This window comes from Poecilia latipinna, unplaced genomic scaffold (assembly GCF_001443285.1).
Source record: "Poecilia latipinna isolate Pla-1442-1.1 unplaced genomic scaffold, P_latipinna-1.0 Scaffold3528, whole genome shotgun sequence".
Lineage (NCBI taxonomy): Eukaryota > Metazoa > Chordata > Actinopteri > Cyprinodontiformes > Poeciliidae > Poecilia > Poecilia latipinna.
In genome coordinates this window covers 1-25,395 of record NW_015116144.1, presented here as the reverse complement: position 1 = coordinate 25,395, position 25,395 = coordinate 1, and the positions used below count along the sequence as shown (strand labels likewise).

At 38.1% G+C, this 25,395-nt stretch overlaps 1 protein-coding gene across 2 annotated transcripts; it reads left to right on the top strand.

Annotated features, from left to right (window-relative positions):
* Positions 1 to 14,261: 14,261 nt before the first annotated feature.
* Positions 14,262 to 23,018, top strand: LOC106941168 (neural cell adhesion molecule 1-like). 2 transcript variants are annotated; one of them, XM_015024109.1, is made up of 17 exons: positions 14,264 to 14,809; positions 15,108 to 15,185; positions 15,297 to 15,494; positions 15,602 to 15,739; positions 17,398 to 17,541; positions 17,659 to 17,776; positions 18,639 to 18,793; positions 18,882 to 19,015; positions 19,685 to 19,817; positions 19,920 to 20,087; positions 20,194 to 20,313; positions 20,680 to 20,682; positions 20,811 to 20,938; positions 21,026 to 21,194; positions 21,293 to 21,485; positions 21,574 to 21,699; positions 22,088 to 23,018. In XM_015024109.1, exons 1-17 carry the CDS (start codon positions 14,734 to 14,736, stop codon positions 22,113 to 22,115), a joined length of 2,109 nt encoding a protein of 702 aa, XP_014879595.1. In that variant the 5' UTR covers positions 14,264 to 14,733; the 3' UTR covers positions 22,116 to 23,018. The 2 variants fall into 2 exon arrangements, with proteins under 2 accessions (XP_014879596.1, XP_014879595.1); XM_015024110.1 differs by lacking the exon at positions 20,680 to 20,682 and having other exon boundaries at positions 14,262 to 14,809.
* Positions 23,019 to 25,395: the final 2,377 nt, after the last annotated feature.

Below are 25,395 nucleotides of genomic sequence, written 5' to 3'. Positions count from 1 at the left end.
GGCCAGCGGGGAGAGATTTTCCCTCTGCAGGAAAGTCAGTCACACACTGACAGCATTCAGAGACGCGCATAACAATTACTGATCTCAATCTAAGCCATTCTCTCAGCCGCCTGTTTCTGCATATAGCCTTTGTCCTTTGAATGCATCTAATGCGGCCAGCAGAGGGCAGCAAAGCGACATTAGTGATTTTTCAAATCAGATCCTTTCAGGTTACAGAAACAGACGAGGTCAAAGACAAAAGCTACACTATCTACAGTTTTTTAAACTTCCAAGAAGCGTATTTGTGGAAGTGTTAATTTGGGGAGTTGGAAGAGTCCCAGCAACAGCTTCTCTTAACACACTTTTTATTGTTTCCCTGAGTTCGCATGACTGCGTAAAACAAATCGTGTCAGTAGAGTTAGGATTAATCTGCAGGATTCTTCACCCAGCTTCTGTCTGTGTTCATTTGATGAGCCGAAGAAACATAACACAGTTTTTATGAAAACATTTAGACAGAAGAAACATTTACTTTCATATTTTGATATAAAATGTACAGGAAATGAATAAATACTTTTTGTTTAAGCTTTTAATTTAGAAAAATTGCTTTAGAAACACATATTTTCAAGAAAGACTTAATTCATCAAAACCAATAAACAATATATATGACTATTTTTTTTTTTTTTTTTTTTTTTTTTAAATTAAATCAATTTGATTCGGTGCGAGTATAAAAAACTAAAGATTAATGCTAAGAACATAAGATAAAATCTGCTGATTTCAAGAGACACAATGAATTTCATGTTTGAGTTTATACAATCTAATATTTTAAATAATATTTATTTTACTGGGTATTTTTTTGTTTTGTCTAGAATTTCTAACGGATTGTTTCCTTTCTTAGTTCACATAAACTTCAGTGAGTCTAATTCAGTGGATTCATATATTCATCCAACATGCTGTCTAAACTTGTAAAGTCTGTGTTAACCTTATTTTTTTTTTACCCTTTTAATTAAAGTTTTTATTTTATTTTATTTAAATGGTGCAGTTTAAACCAAAAATGTCCTCACCTGATCCCTGGCATCTGATCAACTCAATATTTTTATTTTTTTTTTTTTCCTTGAGTAAACTAGCTCTCAGTATATGTTGTTGGTCCACTGTGTGTCATTACATCGGCATCCAGCATTAAGTTCATGGAGCTGCAGGACGACTTTTTTCCATCAGTTTTGTATACTGAAGGTTAAATAGGAACTGCATGGAAATACAGTATATTATTACAAATCATCACAGTGGCCGAGTCGTGTAAACATGCAAACTGCATGAAAACATTGTGAGCAGCAGCAAAGAGTATGGTTTCTTGTTTCCTTTGTGTTTGTTTTTACATATATTGTCGATTTCTGCTTGTTGTATGTGGTTTGGTTTGTATCTGACCGACATCATTGATCTGACTATTGCTATGAAGCTTAGGTTAGTATTTTGTGTTATTGCTAAATAAATTCAGTTTAGTTTCATGTAAATACCAGTCATGATTAAAAATGTGGAGTTCAAACATTTTATTTTCTTATTCTGTAAAGATTTTCTGAGCTCAGAAGATTGCTTTTAAAAACATTATGTTTTCATTTTGGCATGAACTACAAGCCTCCTGTGAGCACAACTGCTGAGTGACTCAAGTGCAGAGAAATCATCCAAGTGTCAGACATGTTGTTCCCAAAATTATCTCCCAAAACATTGTGATTTTTAAATATGAATTTCCCAAATATTAATACAACTCACTTGACAACGTCTTGTGAGTGTTATATGAAGCACAATATTTGCAAAACCAATTTGCTAAAAAAAAGTAAAATATTTAGAAAAGATAGGGCCCTGGGCTCCTGCCCCTGTGAGCGCTTTCTAATGTCTGACCCAGACTGAGTTCAGAGTCATTTTATGTTTGAGAGTAAGTAGTTCTAAACACTGCATTTAAACAAAAGAGAAGAAGAAAATATACAAAATTATACAGCTGCACATATTATAATGGTTGATGAAACAGAAATCTAAAGTAGAAACACAAAAGTAAAGCATGGCAGCGGGTGGGTTTACGTAAGGAGGTGGTGGTGGAGGGCGGAGGCCCCCAGAGTTCTGACACCACTTCAATTACATGTTGGCCTTTTGTACTGAAAGGAGGGTGAGTGTGTGTGTGTGTGTGCGTGCGTGCGCGTGTGTGTGTGTGTGTGTGTGTGTATTTGTGAAGCCAGACGTCGCTCTTCAGGACACCCACCTCGCTGCCGCCTGGCACCCAGCGGTCCTCCCCTGGGCTGCCCACAGGATGCCCGCTTGCTTTGATTTCCTCCTCATCACACACACACACACACACACACACACACACACACACACACTATAGAAGATAGTCTGAAATCCCTCAGAAGATCTTGTAATCTTTTTCTTATTTGGTTAGATTCTGGCAATCAGCAAGCAAAACCTTTTCAAGTCTGTTGACTTCCACCGCCCAAAGCAATTCTCACATTTCCAGAATCTGGCTTCAGTGAGGACAGGAACATCATCTGCAGTGTGTGGAATTGGCTGATAAGTTATCAAAACTGTCGTCCAAATCTCTGATGTCATGTGCCACATTTTTGTTTCACTGTGTGTCTGCGTTGCTGTTCACCATCACCCTGTCCGCTGGCTTTATGGGTGAAAGCCTCCACAGGCTTCCTGAAAATAAGAAATAGGCTGTTTTGTGTCAGATCTTTGACACAAAATAATGCATTCTTAATGCATTCTTCAAAACTAAAGAGGCATTTCATTTCAATATTATTCCGAACTTTAATCAAGATTTATTTGCCAAACTTTACCTTATAGATTTGTCAGCCGTAAGCTCTTATCTCCAAATTGTCCTGACTCCCAACCTACCTTAAGATACATATTTTTATCAGAATATTGTACAATATTTGTACAAAAAAGTAGAAAACATATATATATATATATATATATATATATATATATAGTTGGGTGGACTGCAAAAAAAAAAAAAACTCATCAAAGAAACCAATTGAACTTTTATTTGCTTTTTTATTTGTATTATGAAAAGCAGTTCTAATTGAACAAAAAATGTGTTCTAGTTTTTGCTGTTCTGTACAAATTAGTAATTTACAAGAAATGTTTCTGAAAATCCTACCTGGAACGAGTTACACCTCTAGCTGTGATGCTAATGTATTTCATGAATAATGTTAGTGTGATTTTTATGCAGATTTTGCAAAACAGAATGTAATTATTTAATGCTATCTTTAGTCTAATCTCATAAATTATTTTGTATCCATTTTTATACACTTATTATGGACACTGGAAAAAAATTGACAACAGAGTTGTTTTCACTCTACCTATCTAAATTGTGTAAACATTGTTGCATTGTTGTACTTGTTAAATATTTTCAGCTTGCCTGTGTTTTTTAAATGCTAAAGCAATAATACTTCTGGATATTATTAGTTATTTACTGATTTCACCAATTAGCTACATGATATGTGTTTTTAAAGACTTATACATGCACTTCCAATAAGGCAGTTTTCATAAGTTTTACCTTGAAATACTGAACTTCCCGACTTTTCCACGTGTTTTGACAGAGCCAAGATGCACACTCTTTCAGAACCAATTTGCTGCCATTGTGCTCCCTTCCACACCTTTCATTCCTTGTTCATTCATCATTCAAACCTTATAGGTAGGATTAGCTTTTCCCTAATTATTTGAATTTCTCCGAGGCACACGGAGGCTCATACCACTCAGTCACGCCCCACCCAGGGTGTCTGCACAGTTCCGGGCCGTGGGACAATTAGCTGTAATAGCAGGAAGCTAGTTAGCGTTATCTGCTGCCATGGCGGCCTCCACTGGCACTGCCAGACCCTGCACCGGTCACGTAGAGGCTCAGACAGGGAGCCTGGACGGGGAGGAAGAGGAGGAGGCAGACCAGTCCTGACGCCCGCGGGCAAATGGCCCGAGAGGACATCTGCGATGCACGTCTGGCCGTGTTCATGTCACATTTACAAATCAGATCTCAGGAAACAAAAGAGTGTAGAGTTTGCCTTTAAATCCAAGCTAAACGGGCCTGAAACTGAGCTGACGTCTCGTCTGAGTCTCCTGTTGGTGTCTTGTGTGACAGACAGCCGGACAGCCGCCTCCCCCTCTGGCTGCTCATTGTTCCTGCAGCACGTTTCTCTTCCTGTGCGCACGGCAATCGAGCACATCCTCGGGAGTAAGCTGGGTGTGTGTTAGAGAGCACAGGAGTGACGGCAGGAATAGTGCTGAAAAGTGTAAGAGGATGTGGACAGGGAAGCCCAAAAGAAAAAGACAAAACACAATAAACAACAGAAATCCCTGGATGCCTCTCAGACACAACAGCAGTCACGTAGGTTTCACCAGCTCCAGGTCACATCAGCAGACTGACGGGCGCTCAGAGCGGGCAGGATTCAGGGAGATTGTATTTCTGCATTGTGTATGTCCGGCACAGTGCCTGTTTTTGTACCGTTTGTAAGCCTAAGATCAAAGGCACAATAATAATTAAACAAAAATGTAAAAAAAAATGCACAGGATCTCTGAATGCTTTTTAATCAATGTATTTAATATTTATAAAGTGCACGCATTTGATTTATTTGAAACAATTAACTGATTTGGATTAGGTAAAATCAAATGGTTAATGTTTGCATAACACAGCATTTCTGAATACATCGTAACCTGATGGATCAGCTGGTTTGTTGCTCTAAAAATCCAGAGCTGAAAATGAGTCAGACACCAAAATCCAGTAATCTGTCCTTCACAATCATCCTGGAACAAACTAATCGAGTAAAACGCTCTGCCCTCTTAGCGCCTGTGCACATACCTAACAAGTGTTTCAGATTATGAGCTGGATGGCTTACTCAGCCCTGTTTGTCTGATACCACAAAATACAACCAGTTGCTATTAAACGTAATCTCATTAGTAAAAAAAAGTTCACCTGTGCATAATTCAATCACAGTATAAATACTCATAATTGAAAAACTTTCATAAGAAGTTCTGTTTGCAGTTTGCCGCAATATGTCGAGGACACAGAAAACATGTGGGAAAAGTTGCTCTATTGTCGGATGAGGGCTTTACTACTGAGCTACATGCAACACGCTAGGCATGTCTCTGAAGCTCCTTCAGAGTTACCTTTCATTTCTTGGCTTGCTTTTCATTTTGTTTCCATGCCAACTGATGTCTGCAGAATCTGTGATGGATCTTTTGTTTCTTTACTCATTGGACATTCTGACCTTGGGGAGAAAAACACGGACATTTGGGTCAACGGGAATTGTCCCATGAATGTTTTACTCGTGAATAGTCTTCCTCACTGTACAATGATCAGCTAACATTTTTGGAAACGGGCAATTCACTCCTGATGCATTTCTTCCTTTGCGTCGTTCCCATCGCAGGAAGGGTTTACGGTTTTGTCCTCGACTGCATTGTGTCCATTAGAAGCTTTTTCTTCTTTATCCTGATCACAGCAGAAAAGTCGAATGACTGAAGACAAAAGGTAAAGTAACTGGTGAAGCTGTTGTGCAAGTGTCTCACAGTTGGTGAGCAGCTTCTAATTAAATATTAAAAATAAATCTGTTTACCAAGAACTTCCTTATAATATCCTCTTAATTCGCTTTTTTAAATTTGCGTTCCAGGGATGCTTTTGACAAGAAACCTGCATTCGGTCACATAACAGTTCACTCAGAGACAGATTGACTGACTTCCACCCTGTTGTTCAAATATAGTTAGCTGGTTTCAAACTGGCCACTGTTGGTTAGCTGTGAGTCAGTCAGGCATGTAAACCCACAACATAAATATAGACCATCGACAATGGTGGCTTTGGGAAACCGCTTGATTATTTTCTTACAGTGCCAGATACAACTAATGCACTTTAAGCACCTTTTTTAACACCTTGAGGTCGAAAGGACATATAATAAATAGTTCATGAGCCTCATTATCAAAAAATAAACAAAACTAGTTGAAGTCAATTTTTGTGTGTAAAGATCTGTGTCACACAGCGAGAGAAGCTGCTGCACTGATCTGTTGAGGCAGGAAAGCTGATGTGTGAAATGAACTATGACTACTATCTGGACTGATCTGATAAGTTTAGTGTGTGTGTGTGTCTCTGTGTGTGTGTCTCTGTGTGTGTGCGTTTGATAAAGTAGATGAGTTACCGTACATGTTTATGTATTAAATCTCCCCCCCCCATCAACAGCAGCATCAGTCTACAAAGGAGGCTGAGATAAGCCCCACTAACAGCTTACGGTAAAACTGCATGGATACGTGCCAGCTTCCCATCGTTTCAATACGGCTCGACTCTAAACACTTTTTCCAACGGTACCAAACAGTTCCATGGAAAATAGCATTTTGCTTTTTCAGCAAGACAAGTTCTGTATTTTCCCACTAGAAGCTCTGAGGTATCTGAGTTGACCTTCGCGAAGCTCCCACATTGTCGCTCACTGTTGCTTCCTCGGGCTAAATGTCAGACGTTTAAACGAATCATTGTAATCCTCGACTCTTTTTTGTGTCAGAGATCATTGAGAGGTTGGTGGAAGTGCTTGGAGGACAACATCCTCTGCGGAAATTCGAGTAAAAATATAAACTTCTGCCAAAGAGCTCGCAGCCCATTGCCGTGTTTGGACTTTCATTCACTCATGTGATGGCATGCAAAATAAACTACAGGATAAATAAACAAAGCTCCATTCTGGTAAGTTATTAGAAGGACTGGGTTGGGGTCAACAACCTCCCATGTTGTCCGGTGAATACTGCAATCAAAATTCAGCCACATGCAAAGGAAAGGAGGTTTCTCAGATATCAAATACTACGGTTGATCCCAGAAGTATAGACAACCCCGGTGCATAAGGACAGACTTTTGTGGCATGAAACTTTAAGACAAAAATGCAAGTTTACAACCCAGTTACATAAGTATGTACACCTGTAGTCTAACACTCTTGATTTAGTTTCAGCTCTCAGCCGTTTTGGATTTAAACTCCCCAGCAAGTCTAGTGTTTGTCTGACATTTGCTCATTTGAATCATTTAGCTAAACCCAGAGGCGGCTTCTGGTGCAGGACGTGTGTGCAGTTGCCCTGGGCGACATTAGAAAGAGAATGGTTTATAACGTCACTGATAATATCACTTATTCATTAATGTGTACAAATTTTCTTCAGCTTTTTTTGCAATTAGTGAGGAGTTGGCATGCATTATGCTGCTGGCAGTGGGGGAGATTATTTCATGCCCTCTGAATGGGACTGGACTGCATTTTATCCCATGTCAAGATCCTGAAAAATTTTAACAAAGAAGACTAAATTAACTCAGAAGGTATTTCAGCAAAGTATTAATTTGGTCACACTTTCGCCATGCCACCTGTAAATGCTTTATTTTTCTAACATGTTTTTTTTTTTTTTATTTCAGTTAAATTGTACAAAATACAAAGAATTCCACTTTTAAAGAGGAAAATAATTAAATGACTTATGATAATCACTTTTTAATTGTGATAAACATTTGTTAGTTTTGCAAATCCACTGAATGTAAAATGGTCTAGGTTTCAGGGAAGAGAAGCTCTTTCAGTTTGTTGCCCTGCTTGTCTGCAAACATTTTTTGCTTAGTCTACAGACGTACTTTATTGAGAGATATTTAAATTTAGATGCGCTGACTGCAGCGCAGCCCACCATCTGTCTTCCTCCAATTGTTGCTGCTGATTGTATTTTGAATTTCAGTGTCGTACAGTAACGGGGACAGTTCCAGCCATAGTCTGACAAAATTACACAGTGTGGCTCCCGATGCCAGACTGATAAAAAAAACAAAAAAAAACTAAAAGAAAACTAAAAAGGAACATCACCATTAGGCTAGGTATGAATGTAAAATAAACCAGATCTGCTGAAAAAGATATATTTGTGGGTTGCACAAAGATGTCTGGGATAATTTTCTAACCCAAATATTTGGCTTATGGTTGGGACAGAGGTTGAGCAGTTTTTGCGAAACATTTGGTCAAAAATTTAGACGTGGTTTGTAGGTTAACAAAACTTGTAGTCCCTAACTAGTATGTTGCTAGCATACTCTATGCTAACTACAGAGGCCATTTTGAACTAATAAACAACCTGACCAGATTTCACAGAACCTCTTCCACAGGATAAAATAACAATTCCTAATATTGTAAAATGATTTAAGTTTTAATCTACGTTAACACTTCAACATATAAAATGTGTTTGGTTACTAAACGTTGACCTTTCACTTTCTAAGTAGTTAGCGCAGGCTAGTGTTAGCTGTTTCACACTTTGACCAAAGAATTAGTCATAAAGTCTAAAACATATAAAATAGATAATATTTTACACACTGTGTAATACAATTGGCTGTCAAACATCTTATTAGACATTTAGGGTCCAGTTATGCCAGTCCAGTTACATCGAACGCTAGCTTGCTGGGAAAGTCTGATTTGTTTGGTGAGGAGCGAACTGCAAAGTAGTTGGAATCAAAGAAGAAAACACTTGTTTATCTAAGGGCTTATTTTATACCTATATTTGTTGTTGAGTTTTTGAACTTGTAGCTTTTTTTTTGCGGAGAAAATTGAAAGTCAAAAAGAAAACTTGTCACCACAAACCACACGAGAACATTGTTGTTTGTTTGTTGGTTGTCTATTTAACCCTGAGAAGTACTAAGTACAGGTAGAAGGTGCTGCACTCTGAGCATTTAGTCTCTGTCATTTGTATTGTTCTATTTTCTATTTGAATTTTGAGATTGTCTGAGCAGCATATTAAATGGATTATATTTTCAGACTCTGTACATGACATTCGGTTACAAAATAGCTCTTTTTACAAACTGTTCATATTTTCACAAATCACCAAGATTCGTTGTCATGAGCAGGGCCAGCTTGTTCCCACATTGCTGTCAAATTATGTCATTCTTTCAGAATGTTCTGCTGTCCTTTGTTCCCATCGGCAGCTGAATCTTCCAGATTGGGTTTGGATTCTCAGATGAAAGATCTGGTGAGAGACTCTGTGGCGACATCAGGATTGTTTAGACTGTGCAGCTGTTTGAAGAGGGACGTGGCTCTGAAACCCACTCTCATCATCACACTGCACTTTGTTTACACGTCCCCAGTTTTTTAACGGAGCATTTCCACCTGCTGTAGTCGTAAGTAAAATGAAGGAAAAAAATGATGTTGGTGTATAAATATAAGAGTAAATGAGCTTGAAAAGTGTCTGTGGGTTTTAGAAACACTAAGAGCACATTTTCCCCGAGTAAAATATTATAACCACAAGGAGTTTATGAATAACAATGCTTTTCTGATTATACTGTTGTGAAATGGGTCCCAGAAAGAAAAGTCATTTTCTAACCCCTTTCATTTCTTATTTCTTCATCTGTCATGTTACATTCATGATTTTCTAGTTATTTCTTGTTGTGCAAATATTTATTCATTTAACGGTATGTGTGTTTAAATTATTTTCTAAGTGTTAAATTGTTTTATGCCTTGTGTAGATCTCTGTGTTTTATTGTATTCATTACTGTCTTTCCTTCACGTTCACACTCGGCTGCACTGCATCCTGTTGATTAACTCACCTGGTTCGTACGTCACTAATCACCTCTCTAGCCATTATAAGCCAGCTAGTTTCCTTCATCTGCTCTTCTGTTTGTTATTCTGGTTTCTGAAATTATCTTTTTGTGTCTTCTGCAGAGTTTTTTGGACTTGTTATTTCACCTTCCAGACTCGGATCTGCACTTTGTTCCACACATACAGCACCAAACAAGGCATTTTTTGGCATATTTAACTTTGCCACATTTCTATTGTGAACAATTACTTGAATTTGATTATATATGTTTTGTTTTATATGTATGCTTTGACACTACTCATAAGGTGTGTTTTAATCTGATCTACATGCTGTTTTCTTTATTCTGCATATTTTGAGTCAACTATATCAAAAATGAATTAAATCTGTCTTCATGAATTCAGATTCAACTACTAAAATCTGAAACGCCATTGGAAAGCAGAGTGTGTCCTTTCACACACAAAAGAGAGGAGCAGCAGGCAGGAAACTCCCCCAGGTGATATTTACTGAAGATATGTTGAGCTCGAGGGGTCAGGCAAAATGCTGACCTCAGTGGCCACACGCAACAACCGTGACGTGACGCGCAGAGGGCGAACAATCTGCAGAGTCTGTTTATTGGTTATTTATGTGACAACAATGGTTGGCGTAAACAGGTCCCGACGACCTTGGGCCATCTCTCTTACACCGTCTTGTCTGTGAGTAAATATCGGCAGGTTAAATATAGCGCAAGCAGCCATACGCTATCACATTTACAGAACAGACGCGACAGGAAGTGTCCCTTTTGTTGAGAGCTGGACAGTTGTTATTTTTGTAACAGGGATTATACAGGCTGACGGCTCAAAACACACGACTACTTGTGACAAACGGCAAATCATACCTTATGAGTACAGATTGCTGCTATGTTGCTGGGGCATTCAAATAGATATGATCCTCAATAAACAGTAATGCTGGATATTCCACGTAGAATAAAGCAACTTCAGTGTGTGTGGTGGGAAATATGTTATATATTACCTGATAGAAGTGAGTAGAAAAATTGCCACGCCTCCTTTAAGTAGGTGAGCTGCCTCACAACGCACAGATGTAACAAGAATGTTACTAAGAATTGGTAAAAATGGGCCAATAATCTAACATAACCTGGAATGCTAAGCAATTAATACAACATTTAGGATGAAATGTATGATTTTTTTCTTTTAATACTGTGGAACCTCCAAATACAAACTTTATTAGTTCCAAAAGATGCATTGAATCTTGAAAAAAAGTATCTATTACTGATTCAGTGACAAAACATCTCACAGTTCCTGCAGTCGGAGGATCTACATAATTTACAATATTTTCACTTATACAGTCAAGATAACCCTTGACCTTTTCCCCCTGACTCTGAGGAACCCAGTGTAAATCGCTCTGAACATAAAACAGGAGAAAAGACAATACATACATTTTATATTTAGCTTCTCCATTTTAACACACCTCACAAAAATGTTGTTCAATAACTTCAGATTTGATTCAGCTGAATGAACCTCAAACTGCACTTATCAGTGTAGTAAGACACTTGTGGAAACACACACACACACACACACACACACACAGAGGACTGTTTTGGTCACTCTGTATAGAGATTGAGGGTGTGTCTTATCCAGTCACCAGAGTCTCTCTGTCTCTCACTCCTTCCTGCCTGTCTCGTCCTCATGTCTTCAGCTGACACATCATTGTTTCTGTCAGTCTCTGTGTATAGAATGTTCTCATACACAAAGTATATGAAGAATGTGTATTATGTGCTTATATTCTATACTCTCCCTGCCTGTTATTGTTGCTTAAACAAATGTTTCTGTTCATTTTATCTGTATGCCCCTAAATAGCAGCAAGTCTTCTAAACTGTGCTTCCTCTCAGGAAGGGAATGTATAATTCATTTTATGAGTTATGTAATAGTTAAATCAGTTTAGATAGATAAAATCAATGTGAGAAGATGCGTTGAACCAAAGATGTTCAGATAAGTGCCTTTTTTAACAACAGAACTTGGGACCTCTAAACACTGACTATTCTTTTCTTGAAGCGCTGCATATTTAGGCACGAAGAGCAAAAGCGCTGCAAAGGCCAGTGGTATCTATAGGATTTCTTGTTACTCTTTTCTGCCTTAAAACACATATTTGGGGGCCTAAACATATTCAAAAACTGACCAAACTTCACCCAAGCTTGGGTGAATGGTCCTCTGTGTGAAGTTAAACATGGAATCAAAAATGGGCGGGGCCAAACTGCACATTGTAGAGATTTGAAACTTGCTATGTAGATACATGCCCCTCCCCAAACCAAGAGGTATGTCCTAAAATGTACAGGGATGCTGCAGTTTTGGGTCAAAGGGCAAATTTTGACCATTTTTGCTGTTTTCTCACCTTGAACCTTAACAAACTCCTTCTAGGGATTTTGAGCCATCGGCTTCATCTTCGGTCAGCATGCAGGTCAGGGTCGAGGGATTAAAAGTTATCAAAATGTTAAGTTTTTGAGCATGCTTAGATGGTCTAGTACCGAACATAGCATACTCGCCAAAGCCAACAAAACACTATAATTTTTACACAGCTTGAAAAATCTTTCGAATCATCACTTCACAGTCACACACTAGTCTGTCACATTAAATCCCAATTAAATACATTGAAATTACTGGATGCATTGTGAGAAAACTAAAAAAATAAAAACCAACAAGTGTGAATAATTTTTCCAGACACTGTATGTGTGTGTGTACTCTTTGTAGGGCTTCTGATCCGATTGGAAAAGGAAAACCTACGAATACAATCCAGAGCTTCTGTCAAAGTGTGCCCACCCTCGTTAATCGTCCTCATTATGAGCACACTCCAATCTAATGAGCCATAATAACACCTCCTGATAACACCATGATAGGTGGCCCCTTTGGACTCGCCAACCTTTGATTGGCTGCCTGAACGGTGGTGTGCAGATACTGATAGGCCATCAGAGGGAGGGTAGGCTGGCTGCTGGCCAATGGAAGTGATACGACTCAGAGGAATGAAACGGACTGACAGCGGGCATTTTTCTGCCACAGAGATGAAAGACTAATGACGTACATTGTGTGAATAAGGGTGTGTTCGGGTGTATAAACATTGCCAGACCGACTGATTGATCTTTTTAAAAGAAGTATGTCTTTAATATTAAAGGTCAACATAACTCTATGTGTCAGCAACCTTAACACTGGACCTCTGTGGAGCATGGTGATGGGACCACGAGGTGGTGGAGATAGTTGGGTTTTTTTTTGGCTAGAAAGGAAGGAGCCATTCTAGCCAATGGAAAACTGGTGAAAGTGTCCAATAAAAACTGAGAACAGGTGGAGATTTGTCTTAGAAACAAACAACAAACCTGAACAAAAACAGCAAGAGCTGTGATGGAGTGGTTTAGACCAAAACATCTTTATGTGTTCGCATGGACCAGTCAAGGTTGATATGGAAATAAATAATCCTACTTAAGATGAGACAGCTGAAACAATTACGAACAACAAAATGCATTGTGTCATTATTTTATCCAAAAGGCCAAAACATTGTTTTGAAGACTCTCAGGGACTGAGTGACCTTACGCAGTGAAAACAGACTATTTATATCTTCCAACAAAAGGCGAAGTTGTACTTTCTCATCAGCATTGCACAGAGACTGCAGAATGTCTTGTCCACTTGTACTTTGAGTTACCAAAGTTCAGACTGCTCAGAGATCCCCTTTCTAAATTAATCCATAGCTATCAAAGCACGAAGGCTTAAAGTTCCCGATTCTCCATCCAACGCAAGACTTAGACAAAAATCCATCTGAGCATGATATGTTTACAGATGCTCTTTATTGACCTATTTTGAAAGGAAAAATGGGGAAAAAAACATTTTCTAGATGTATAAAGCTAGCTGATAAAACCCAAAAGACTGACAGCTGACTCAGTGGGGACTTTGTCTTGGTCTGTCACATAAAATACACTCCAGTCAGAAGAAACGTCAAACTGTTTAGATAAGTATTTAGTGGATTGAATACATCTGCAAGGTTCTGCACCGTTTGTTAGATGCATGTACATTTTTTTCAGAGGCTGCAACATGAAAGAAGCTCTTTATGTTTGAACAGCAGTGGCGCTGAGACACATCCCATAATGGCGCCATATATTACAGATAGGTCAGAGGTCATAGTTAAGTAAATCAGGTTATGCACTTTTAAAAGATTTTGTACCATAAGAATAAAAGACAAAAAAACAAAAAACAGAGAAAATCTTCTTTAGCACTGATAAAAGGGGAACAACCTCTAAGAAAGTCACAGAACAGTAACCTTTGTTTGGAGAGGAAAAATCGAGTTATGGCACCATTATTTGGTTGGGATGAGAAAAATGCATTTGCTGAAGAAAGTTCTGCTGCCGATTTTGTTCAGCATGAAGTATAAAACAGTTTTTCTGTACAATGTGATTTTTAAACCAGAAAAAAGTGCAATACTCAGATTTTGTTTTCCTAAATTTAAAACTTCAACTAAAAGGCGATCTCAATTCTGACTGATGCTTTGATTTCAGTTTCACAGTTACAACTGTTTGAAATTGTCTCCTGTATTTCTTAGGGAAATGCAGGAATCATTGAAGTTTCCCAGCAAATTGCCAACATTTGGGAGCAACGTGGCAGTTTTTGCATACTCTCTTTGCACTCGGCTTCACGTGTTCAAGCGGATTTTCTACGTTTTAAATGAAACGGGAAAAGATTAAAAAGGAAAAAAAAACATCTTTCGTCATCTCTCCTTTCCCTTGAGGGCTGCCTGACCCTGGCTTTCATCCGGAAGCCTGGGGGTAAGAAACTCAGGAAGGAACAAAGTGGAAGAAAGGAAGGGAAGAAGATGATGCCAAACAAGGTGAAAGTAGAGAAAACGGATTTGGAAGCATAGAGTGAACAGGAAGAAATAAAAGACGAGATGTAGGAATGGAACGAGTGCCGTGCTTCATGAATGAGCATCAGAAATTTGGGTTGTAAGATAGGATGAGAGACAAGAACATGCTTTCTACTTGGCCCCTCCCCTTCCCATTTCCTCCCTTTTCATCTGCCCCACTGCCTCTATATAACCTCTGACACAGACCATGCCTCAGTCAAAGTTGTGTCAACAGCACAGGAAACTGCAGCCATCTCTCTGCCTTTGTGATACCAATATTTGAACTTCACTTGTTTGAGGAACAAACCGCAGTTAGTTTTTATATCCAGCTGGAGTTCTGGACTGATGAGTTTCCACCAGGAGAGGATGCTCAACCAATTAGCCATCATCTCGCTGCTCCTGCCGCTGGTGCACAGCGCAGGTAAGAACCATACGCATCACTGACTGTGACTTTAGTACCACTGATTGTTTAGGTGGATGAGGGGGTCATACATGTTAGCAGGAAATAATTCAGGAAACATCCAGTGGTCAATGATAAGACTGCTAAACGCACCAGACGGATACTATTATTGACAAGCTAAACGGCCTCACTCATTAAGTCAGGATCTTACTCGTTTTGAGTGAATTTGTGTCATTAAAAAAGATGTATTTAGTTCAGTTTATTTAAATAGAACCAATTTTACATCCAATCGACAAAACAAAGCTTTTCTTTTGTCCAGGTCAAACTATAAAGCTGGAAATCATTTTAAGTAAGCAAGACTTCCAGGTAGGAGAAGAGATGTTGCTGGTATGTAAAGGTAAGCAAAACTTTATTTGACTTCCAACCCTCTGTCCATTCGTAAAGCTCACAATCCATTTTTAAAGTAGGTTTTCACTCTCTCTTTTCTGTCCCATCCTGTCTCCTGCAGCCACAAAAGAAGGAGAAATGACATGGCATAAGGGAGGAGAGGAGATTGATGATGAAGACATCGTCTCAAAGCTGGACTACACCACCTCCAAGCTGCTCATCAAGAAAGCCAGCCTGTCTGACGGGGGCACGTACACCTGCATGTTTGAGTCCGATGATGGACACAAGGCGGATGCTCAGTCGGTTATCTATGTCTACGGTAAGTCACTGCACACGCACGACAAGCTTGTCGTTGTTGACGTTGTGACATTTTCGTCCTTTAACTTCATTCAGATTGAGCATTTTACCTTTGACGTGTTTTCTCAGAGGGTCCGTCGTTCCACGGCACCACCACCTACCATGAGTTTCTGGAGGGAGCAGACGGAATGGTGCCGTGTCTGGTGAGCGGGCGGCCAGCGGTGGACATTACGTGGCTTAAAGACGGAGAACTGATCCCTTCTACTCGTAAGATCTTGGAGCAGCACCTAGGAAATGTTTTACACCCCAAAAATATGCTTTGTGGTTAGCAATTTCCAACTAACTTAGAATCCAAAATATCCTCTTATTGTTGTATTTATTTAATCAGAGGCTGTCATGCTGCTGTTTTTGCAACATGACCTGAAAATCTCTTCAGTCAAGTAATCTAGAGCATCAAGCATGTTTGTTAAACAGGGTCTCTAACCCACGGAGGGAGATGAGTTTCAGCTTATTGTTCTGTGACGAAACTCATTTCTCTTCTTAAAAATCATTAAAAAATGAAAATGAAACTTTCCTCATAACTTAAGCATTACATATGTACCACTGTTCGGTAGAAAAATAAAATAAAGTTAGTGCGACTCACCAGCAGGGGACGCTATGACAGACGTTTCTAACTTCTGAACAATAAATCAAGCTCTCGGCCCATTTATGCCTGAAGGTTTGGAGGTTGTTGTTTTTTTTATTTATTGCTGCATCACAGTACAGCATAAACCTTTAAATGAAGCACCCATGCATTTTATTTCGAGATGCAGTTGAAGAGTTGAAGAACAAATAATTTTTGATCTTATGAAAAATGTGAACATTTTTCCAATTTAGTTTCAAATTTTAAGAAAATCATTAAAAGTCACAGGTTTAGACAGATTTTTCGGATATTATTCTTGAATTAACCTAAACATTTTAGATTCTGCAACTTGTGCTCTTAAATGAAGACGACCTCTCTGCTTTTTCAGAAGTTTGCAGCATAATCTCACTATTGAGTCTCAGAATTTTGTTGGACTAATCCAGTTGAATTGTGCACAGTTTGCCATCAAAATTTGCCTATGAAAACTTTTACGAAGTATTTGAATTTGTGCTTCAATTTGCATACAATATTAATAACGATAATACAAGGCGCTAACGACACCTAGCATAAAAACTTGAGTTTCAATCAAACACAGACCGGGTCATCTGAGAATATTTAAAAAGACTTTATGTTTTTTTGTTTTTGTTTTAGAGAATACTGGAAAATGTTATTATGATCAAATTATAAAAGTAATAGATTTTTGTGGGTATCGTTATCAGTGGAGAGTGCAATTAGTTTGAAACTGTTTACATTACAGTTGCAGGTTTTAAAGCTCGTCTTAAAACCCATCTATTTTACTTGGCTTTCACCTCTAGAGGGATCTAGTTTTAAATTGTATGTTTTTGTTTTTAAACTGTAAGTTTTTATTTTATGTTTTTTTTTTTTTTTTTGTTATGTTGTGTTTTGATGTACTGCACTTTGTATCAGCTGTGGTTGTTTTAAAGTGCTTTATAAATAAAGTTGGTATGGTATGTTTAGCACTGGAGGCTGTTAAAAACAAGAACAAGCTCAACTGGCATCCTGAAGTAAAGTAAAACTCACTGCCATTGTTTAGTACTTCCTTTTCATTTGCATCAGTCATCATTGAATGTTTCTGCATTTACAACGCCATGTGTCTAAAAAGCTTATATTGTCTTAAAAACAACGTGTGCTACATTAAGACTCATACTTCATACTGCAGCATGAAGTTCTGTTTTGCTTACAAGAGGAAGAGTCTGATCAACTTTGGCCAGCTGCAGTAACGTGATTAAAATAAGATGTTGATAAGCTGTTAATGTGACTTTGTTTGGCTCCTTTTCTTCAGCTGGAGTTCGTGTTCGTAAGATGTCCGACAACACGCTTCATATTGAGAAAGTGAAGAGGAGCGATGCCGGGACGTACATCTGTCAGGCCCAGATCAGAGGGAGAGCAATCTACAAGCAGCTTCCTGTTTCTGTCGTCGCCAACGGTTAGTCACTTCTTTATGGTATCCAGAGGCATAAAGGACGATTACAAGTAACTAAGTCCTATTTTATTTTTCTTATAATTTTTGTAACTTCTTTTAACAATATGTCTCACACTGCAGCTCCTCCCACTGTGCACATCAGAGAAGAAGTGAAAAAAGTGATTGCTGGGCCTGAAACCAATGTGTCATTACTGTGTTTGGTTGATGGTCTGCCAAAACCCAACATCACATGGACTCTGTAAGCCACCATTTTCTTACTTTATTATTATAAAAAAATTACTTTGAATACTTGAAATTCACATTAATTCTTTAAAAGCCTAAGCCTTTGATTACAGGATTGGATTTTTAAATGTCTAGTTAGTATATTTCCACTAACAATTTGCTTTTATTCATAAAATGAAACCTCGTTTTTTTTTTTTTTTCTTTTTTCAAAAATCGACATCTTAAATCTACAATACTAGAAGCCGTGAACAGTTACTGTTGGTTGTTTCATTATAACTTCAGAAATGTATTTTCTTTTTATTAATTTACAAATGTATTTGTGAGAAAGGCCATGTAGAGGTTGCAACACTGACATCATAAACCAATATGGCCGCCCTGTACATACAACTTAATGATTGCAATATAAACTGTTTGACGGTTTGCATACAGATTTCTGTGTTAGTCACATTCACATTAACAAGTTAGGATTAATTACTTATTTTAAGCTAGAAGAATTTAAATTCTTGACTCAATTTGTATGAACAAAATATCTGAAAATGCATTTTATCAAACATCGCACTGATTTCTGCTCACAAGATATTTTATTAGTTGCACTGAAATCAACATTTGCCTTAAAAACATACTAAAGGCAGGTCAATGTAACAAACTTCCATTTTACAAGGTACAAAACATACCTTACTTATGTTTTTGTACCTTTTATAAGGTGGGCCGAGTAAAGATGGCAGTTTTTCTGTGTTAATAGTCTGCGTCATTATTTACTTTCTTCTAAAATTTTCTGCCTCCCTCTGCTGGCTTTCTTGTTGCCTATAATCACGTCTCCAAATACTGACTCCACACAAACGGGACATGCAACTATTTTTTTAATTTTTCATCCTAAGGCCTATCGAGGCTGATCCGTCCCGCCACGTCTTCAACTCCGACCACAGCCAGCTCACCATCCAGTCCGTTGTCAGGGACGACTTCGGGGAGTACGTCTGCACGGCCAAAAACAAGATCGCTGAGAACAGCGCTACGTTCATGCTGCATGTTTTTGGTTGGTTTTCACATTCCATCAATTAGTTTCTTTCATTCTAATAGAGTGCACTAAAGCAAGGTGATGATGATGCTTCTTTTACGTATAGAGCCTCCAGAGGTGTTTATCTCAGAAGATCAGCACAGTGTGAATGTGGGCGAACGCGTCTCTGTGTCCTGCAACGTGACTGGTCACCCGCAGCCTGAGCTGCACTGGATCAACAAGCAAAACGGAGAAGAGCTGGTAAGGCTGCTCAAACTCTTACTAATCGCACATGAGGTGGCTCTTAAATGTGTACACAATAAGATACAATGTGAGGCATGTAGAAATAATTTTTGATTTTCTTTTCTGCATAAACAGTGTTTATGCAGAAACAAGCAGGAAAGAAAAAGTCCTTAAAACCCTTGATGCACAAACTTAAGCTAATATTTCGTTGAAACTCTTATTAAATTTAATTTCAGTCTTCTTCAGCTCATATTAACCATCATTACAGTTAATCAAATCAATCTGAGTGAAAATTCAGGTGTCCATTTTTCAGATATTTGCTCACTTGAAAAGAGGTTCCAAAGAATAAAAACTGAATCTAAATTGCTGTAGCAAAGTTTTAGTTTACGGTTATGTCCATTTGTACCACTGCCAAATTATTCCACGTTTAACTTTTTTCCCCCCTTCATGCAGATGTGTTTGTTTCTCATTAAAAATGTACAGGATAATTGTCCTGTCCAATAATCCTTTAAGAAACAGGCTGTTAGAGCATTTGCCATGGCCTCATTAGTTTACATTTCAGAAACCTTTGTTCTTTGTTACTTTGCAATTTAACCATCATGCAAAAGCTGAAAAACATTTTTGCCTTTTATTGTAATTCATCACCTGGAAGTCCTGTATTTTTAATGTTTGAACCCTCTCTGCCAGGATTCGACCAGTCGTATCAAGGCGGTGGACGGCGTGCTGGAGATTGAGGAAGTGATGCCCTCTGACGGCGGACGCTACTCCTGCATGGCTGTCGGTATTTCTGGAAATGCATCGAGAGATGTCGTAATTCAGAGTAAGGTTTCCACTTCAGTCGGAAACATTTCCCTCTCGGTGATCAACGTGTCTCTAGTTGACATTATTTCTGTGTTTTCCTGTCCTCCTGCTCGCCCTCCAGCCCAACCCGGGCCGCCACATTACCTGACGGTCACCCCGGGTCCAACCTCTGTGCTCTTCACACTGAAAACCTTCCCCATCAACGGAGGAGCACCGATCAAAAGCTTTGTTCTGCAGTGGAGGAAAAGTGCAACGGATAAGTGGGAGGAGACCGTTGTTGCAGCTTCAAGTGAGAATTTATACTTTCATTAAGGTTTTGTGGTTGTAATTCACGTTTCACCTGGTAGTGATCTAGCTGTCTAGCTAATCCTGAACCTTCTTTGTGTTTTTTGTAGATATTTTGGCTATCACCAACCTCAAGCCATACACCAAGTATACAGTTCGTATGGCGGCCATGAATGATGTGGGACAGGGGCAGTTCTCAATGGAAAACACAGTTCGCACTGAGGGAAAACGTAAGTTTGATCTACTGCAACCAGCCATCAACTTCAATGTACTTTCATTGGATTTTAAAGGATTGTCACCAGAAATCCTCTTGATAACCCTGAATGCAAGTCGTTATCGGAAATCGCCTAATTAGTAAATGTAGAAAAAAAGAAAAAACATGTTAAAAAGCTGGTAGCTTGCTTGTAAAGTATTTGTACATAAAAATAAAAAAAACGATGTTGCTTAACAGTAATGTTTCATCTTCATTTTCATCTGTCATCCCTGGTTCTTCATGTCCATCTTTCATTGGAATCATCATCCTAACATCTTCATATCGTCATTCACCTGCTGATTCCACTCACATCACCTCCTAATCTGCTGTCCTCCCTTTGCAGAAGGTAAAGTTCCCACACTCTGTAACAAAAATAAAAACCTGCAAATGAAATATATTTGAGTCATATGCATCCCAAAGTTATGAGTTAATTATTATAGCCTACCGCTAAATGGTTTCCCCTTCTGATTTTAGGTGAACCAGACAGTCCAGCTTTAACCACAAGTCAGGCAGTAGTGGAGGGCAACTCCTTCTCTGTTCCTCTTCAACAAATCGAAAACGGCGGCTCCCCTCTGCTGTACTTTGACGTCCAATACGAACAGGTGAGAGACCATGTGAGCCCAAGTCTACCTGTGTTATTTCATTTCTTTCTTGTCATTAATTCGCTTCTTGTGCTCCTTTTTATCCAGGACACAGAAGAGAGTGAGAGGAAAACACTGCGGCTTCCCTCTGATGCTAACACTGTCAGCCTGAAAGACCTCAGCTTCGGCTCAGACTATCACCTGGAAGTCAGAGCCGTCAACGCTAATGGCTCCTCCATCCCCGCAATGTTCAACTTCACAATTGCAGAACAGCCCGGTGTGTTGCCTCTCTCGTTCTATGCTAGATGACACATATTTTAAGTGAAAGATAATGATTACATTTATCATCGTAATGTTTTTCCTTTGTACCCGCAGTGAGCAGCAGGATGACCAAAGGCACCGTGGTTGGCATCGTGATATTGATTTTCCTGCTGGTGTTCCTGGCAGTGGATGCCACCTGCTGCTACAGAAACCGCTGTGGTCTGCTTATGGCCGTCGCAGGGAAACTGCCCAGGTGGAAAGACCCGAGCCTCAAAAAGATCGAGGAAGGAGATGGGACGACTAACGGGTGAGCGGCTGTCTGGACGGCAACCATCTCACGGATTCTCTTTTGCTGAGCACCTTATTCTAAATATTCCTGCATGTTCTGCCTGCAGAGACGTAACACTGAAGGGTCTCTCCAAACCCAGAGGTAGTATTCAGCAGTCAGGGGTTCAGACGGTCAGCAAAGACGGTCAACTCTCAGAGGTCACCTGCGACAAAGCTCCACTCACCAAAAATGAGTACGTTTGTTCTCCCAAACGCCAAGAAGTTGCATAAATACAATACATTGCAAATAGTCTTTTAACTTTTGGATATTTTTAAATTTTGCAATTTAGTGTGATTCCATTACAAAGGAAAGTGATTCCAAACTAAATTAGCTGCAATGAATTTTAAAAATACTTTTTCTTTCTCTACTTGACAACGAATCATTTTCAATCTATCACAGTGACTTCCAACAAAATACTTATAAGTTTGTGATTGTAATGTGCTTAAATGTGAAAAAGTTAAAGTTACAAATACCTTGGCAGGCACTGTAGGCTACAGAGCAGAAAAAAATCAGCATCATTTTGCAGTTTCAAATTGTTTTGCTTTTATCTTAACACACTATTGTTATTTTTCTATCCACAGGAAATTACACCCCACAGCTAATCTGTGAGGTTTTACACATTGTACAGAGATCCAGAGAAGAGGTCAGTGGATCCCAGCTGCTGTGGGAGAAGTCAAGCACGCAGTAGGAAATGGACGGATTTGGACTGATGGTGATAAAACTGAGCTCATCCTGCACTACGTGCTGTTAGCGTGGAGGTTAGCATGGGCGCTAGCCTCAGTTTTTACGCTTATTTGTACTTTAACAGGGTAATAATGATGTCTGTGTTTTACAGGGTAATAGTTTTGTTACTGTGCAATCGCTGTAACTGCTTTTGTGAAAGAAAAAGAGTAACATTTACTTGGCACAACAAATGTTCATTAGTTTCACAGACAGAATTATCGTTTTGTTGTTGATAATTTCTTTATTGCTAATATTGTGTCGCTGACTTCAGCAGGAGTCAACACAAAGGATTAAATACCGCATTATTTAACTGTATGCTACTTAAATTGAATGTAAATAAAATCCTGATATTTATTATTTTCTAAGGTTACATTTATAAAAGTTATTTGTTTTATTTGGGTTTACATACGTCCAACACCATCTTTAACTTCCTTGCCTCGATGTGCTATTGAGCACTTTTCTATAAAAAAAAAAAATCTTGGAAAGGCAGAAAGTGACACTTTTAGTTAAAAGGAACTTCAAAAATGTTAATTTGCCACTTACAAAAATGTATGTTTTCTATCAGTGCTACAATATTACCAACAATAGATCAGTAAATCAACAGAAAAGTGTTTAGCTTCTTTTCTTATTAATTATTCTAACAGTGTTTTTATTTTTTTACCACTGTACATTGTGTATACATTTTTTTGTGTTTCATAAACAGCTTGATGTCTTTTTGGCTCATCATATGAATGTTTTCTGCATGTTTATTCAAACAATAGAAGTGAATAAAATGTTTTCCTTCTTTCATTTTTTAAATCAGTATTTTATCCCTACAAACAAAATGTGTTGAGTAAAACATGGCAGTGGCAGCATGATGATGTGGAGATAATTTTTATTCTGCTGGCCAGGAAAAGTTAGTCAGACTCAGGTGAGCAAGGCAGACATAACCTGCAGCTGTGATCGCAGCAAGAACCAGCTCAAGCATCGTCTCAGGGGGGCTGAATACTTTTTATATTTTTATCTGTAAAATGTTTACAAACCCTGAGTTAGTTTTCATTCATTTTCACATTTGTGCACAGCTTTATGTCAGAGTGTCCTTTAAAATAAATATACTGAAGTTTCCGGGTATAACTTGAGAATATGTGGAAAACATTCAAAGGGTTCTGCAAGGCAGTGCGTGGCTCAATGTGCTGATCAGAAACAAATGTAAGTAATCATTTCTACTATTAGCAAAATGTTGCAGCATATATATATGATGTACATAGTTGGATTGTAGCACCAAAGGTGGTTTGGATGTAGACTTAATTTTATATAAACTACAAACACTTAAAATCCTCCTTCCAAACACACTGAGCTCATGTTGGTCTTTTGAAGCAATAGCGTTGAATTTCCTGAGGAAATAACTGATGCTTAACTTTTTTTGTCCTGAAACTAAACTTTGTCCTTGTTTACAAACTGGGATAAACAGTGAATTAAATTTGTTTCTTTGAGTTTGGACTCTTTGAAATAGATAAAATCAGTTAAATAAATGATTATTGAGCTCTAACCACATGTGGATCTGCATAAACCCTGTCCTACTTGCCAACCTCAGAAAGAAATCCAAATGTGAAAGCAAGAAGATGTGGTAACAACTACAGCACAGGAGTAATAACATCAGTCCAGCTAAAGACACGACCAACACCAGCATTAGGATGCTTTTGTCCTGATGACTGATAATCCACACTAATGCATTAATGAATGGTTGACATTTTCTCATGTAAAAACACAACATTTGGTTATAACAGCCTATTGTTACACAAATCATTACACTCAGCATTTCATATAAGCATTGTGACTGATCATTGTTTATGTTCCTACGTTTCCTTTATTTTTCTGAAAATATATTTTCTTTAACTCACCCAGTCTTAGTCGTTCTGTTCAGCCATTTTCAAAGCACAGATACAACAGTCATACTCAATAATTAAAAATGTCTTCAAGAGTCTTATCAGATTAAAAGTACCTTTTGAAAATAATAACCTTTTATAGCCATACATTTATGTCTTTTAAAAGTACATTTTCATTGGTCTCAGGCAATAATCTAATTTTAAATGTTTAAATGAAATTGATATGACATTCTTTCATTGAGTCCAGGTGTGAAAGGAAATCAAATCCTAGTTTTATGGCAAGAGAGTGAAAACATTTTTCTGTTCAAGAGACTAAAACCTGATCTGGTCTTAATTTAAATCTAACTTTAACTCAAGTGCCACAAATTACTGGCAAACAGTTCAGTTATAATATGCTGCTACTTTTATTATGTTTTTGTTATTATTGTTATCGCAATATGCTTAAAAACGCAATAGTGGGAAAAAAATCTCATTTACTCAAAAATGTCCAGAAGAGGGCGACAAAACGTAACTGAACTGGAAGAAGAACATTAACTTGTTTTTCAATGCAATCAAAGAAACAAACTAAAGAACAAAACCTCCATTGCAAATGTTTTGGGCAGGGTGTCGCTTTATGCTGCAGTGGTAAAAGTAAACAGAATATCTCACAAAGGGGTGATTCATAAAGACACAGTAAAGAGGCTGAGATGGGGGTGTTAGAATGAGAAAAACTAATAAATAAATAAGGTGAGATTAGACATAAAACTCTTTGGCTGATGATCTGCTTAGTGCATCATTATTGTCACTGAGTTCAAATGTAAAAAAAAAAAACTAAATAATGTAACTATTAGATGTAGTTAAATGTTTCCCTTGTGAACAGAGCAAGCAATTAAGGCAAGACATGATGTTATGTTTAAGAGGATCCTCCTCAAATTTCACAGTTCAAAATAGATCAAGCCAGTTTCTAAATGTGACTGATGTGTGTCTAACTTCTGGAAAAATACTTACTCTCTCTATATAACCTATTAAAAATAATTGTATTAATTTATTTGTTTACAAGTATTCTCATAGGTAAAATTTCAGATTTTGACATGAGTTTGAAAACAGGACAAATACAAAACTTGAATTTATGCACATTTATTGACTTACATTAATGAATTTAGATGTCTACGAATGCACTTTTAATTGACAGTAATCATACCTCATACATAACTCCTTGTGTTTCCATAGCAACTAAACCAAACAAAAACCTGACACATGGTTTTTTGACATCATCATGTTATCGATGATGTCATAAAGCATAGGTTCCCAAACTGTGGGGC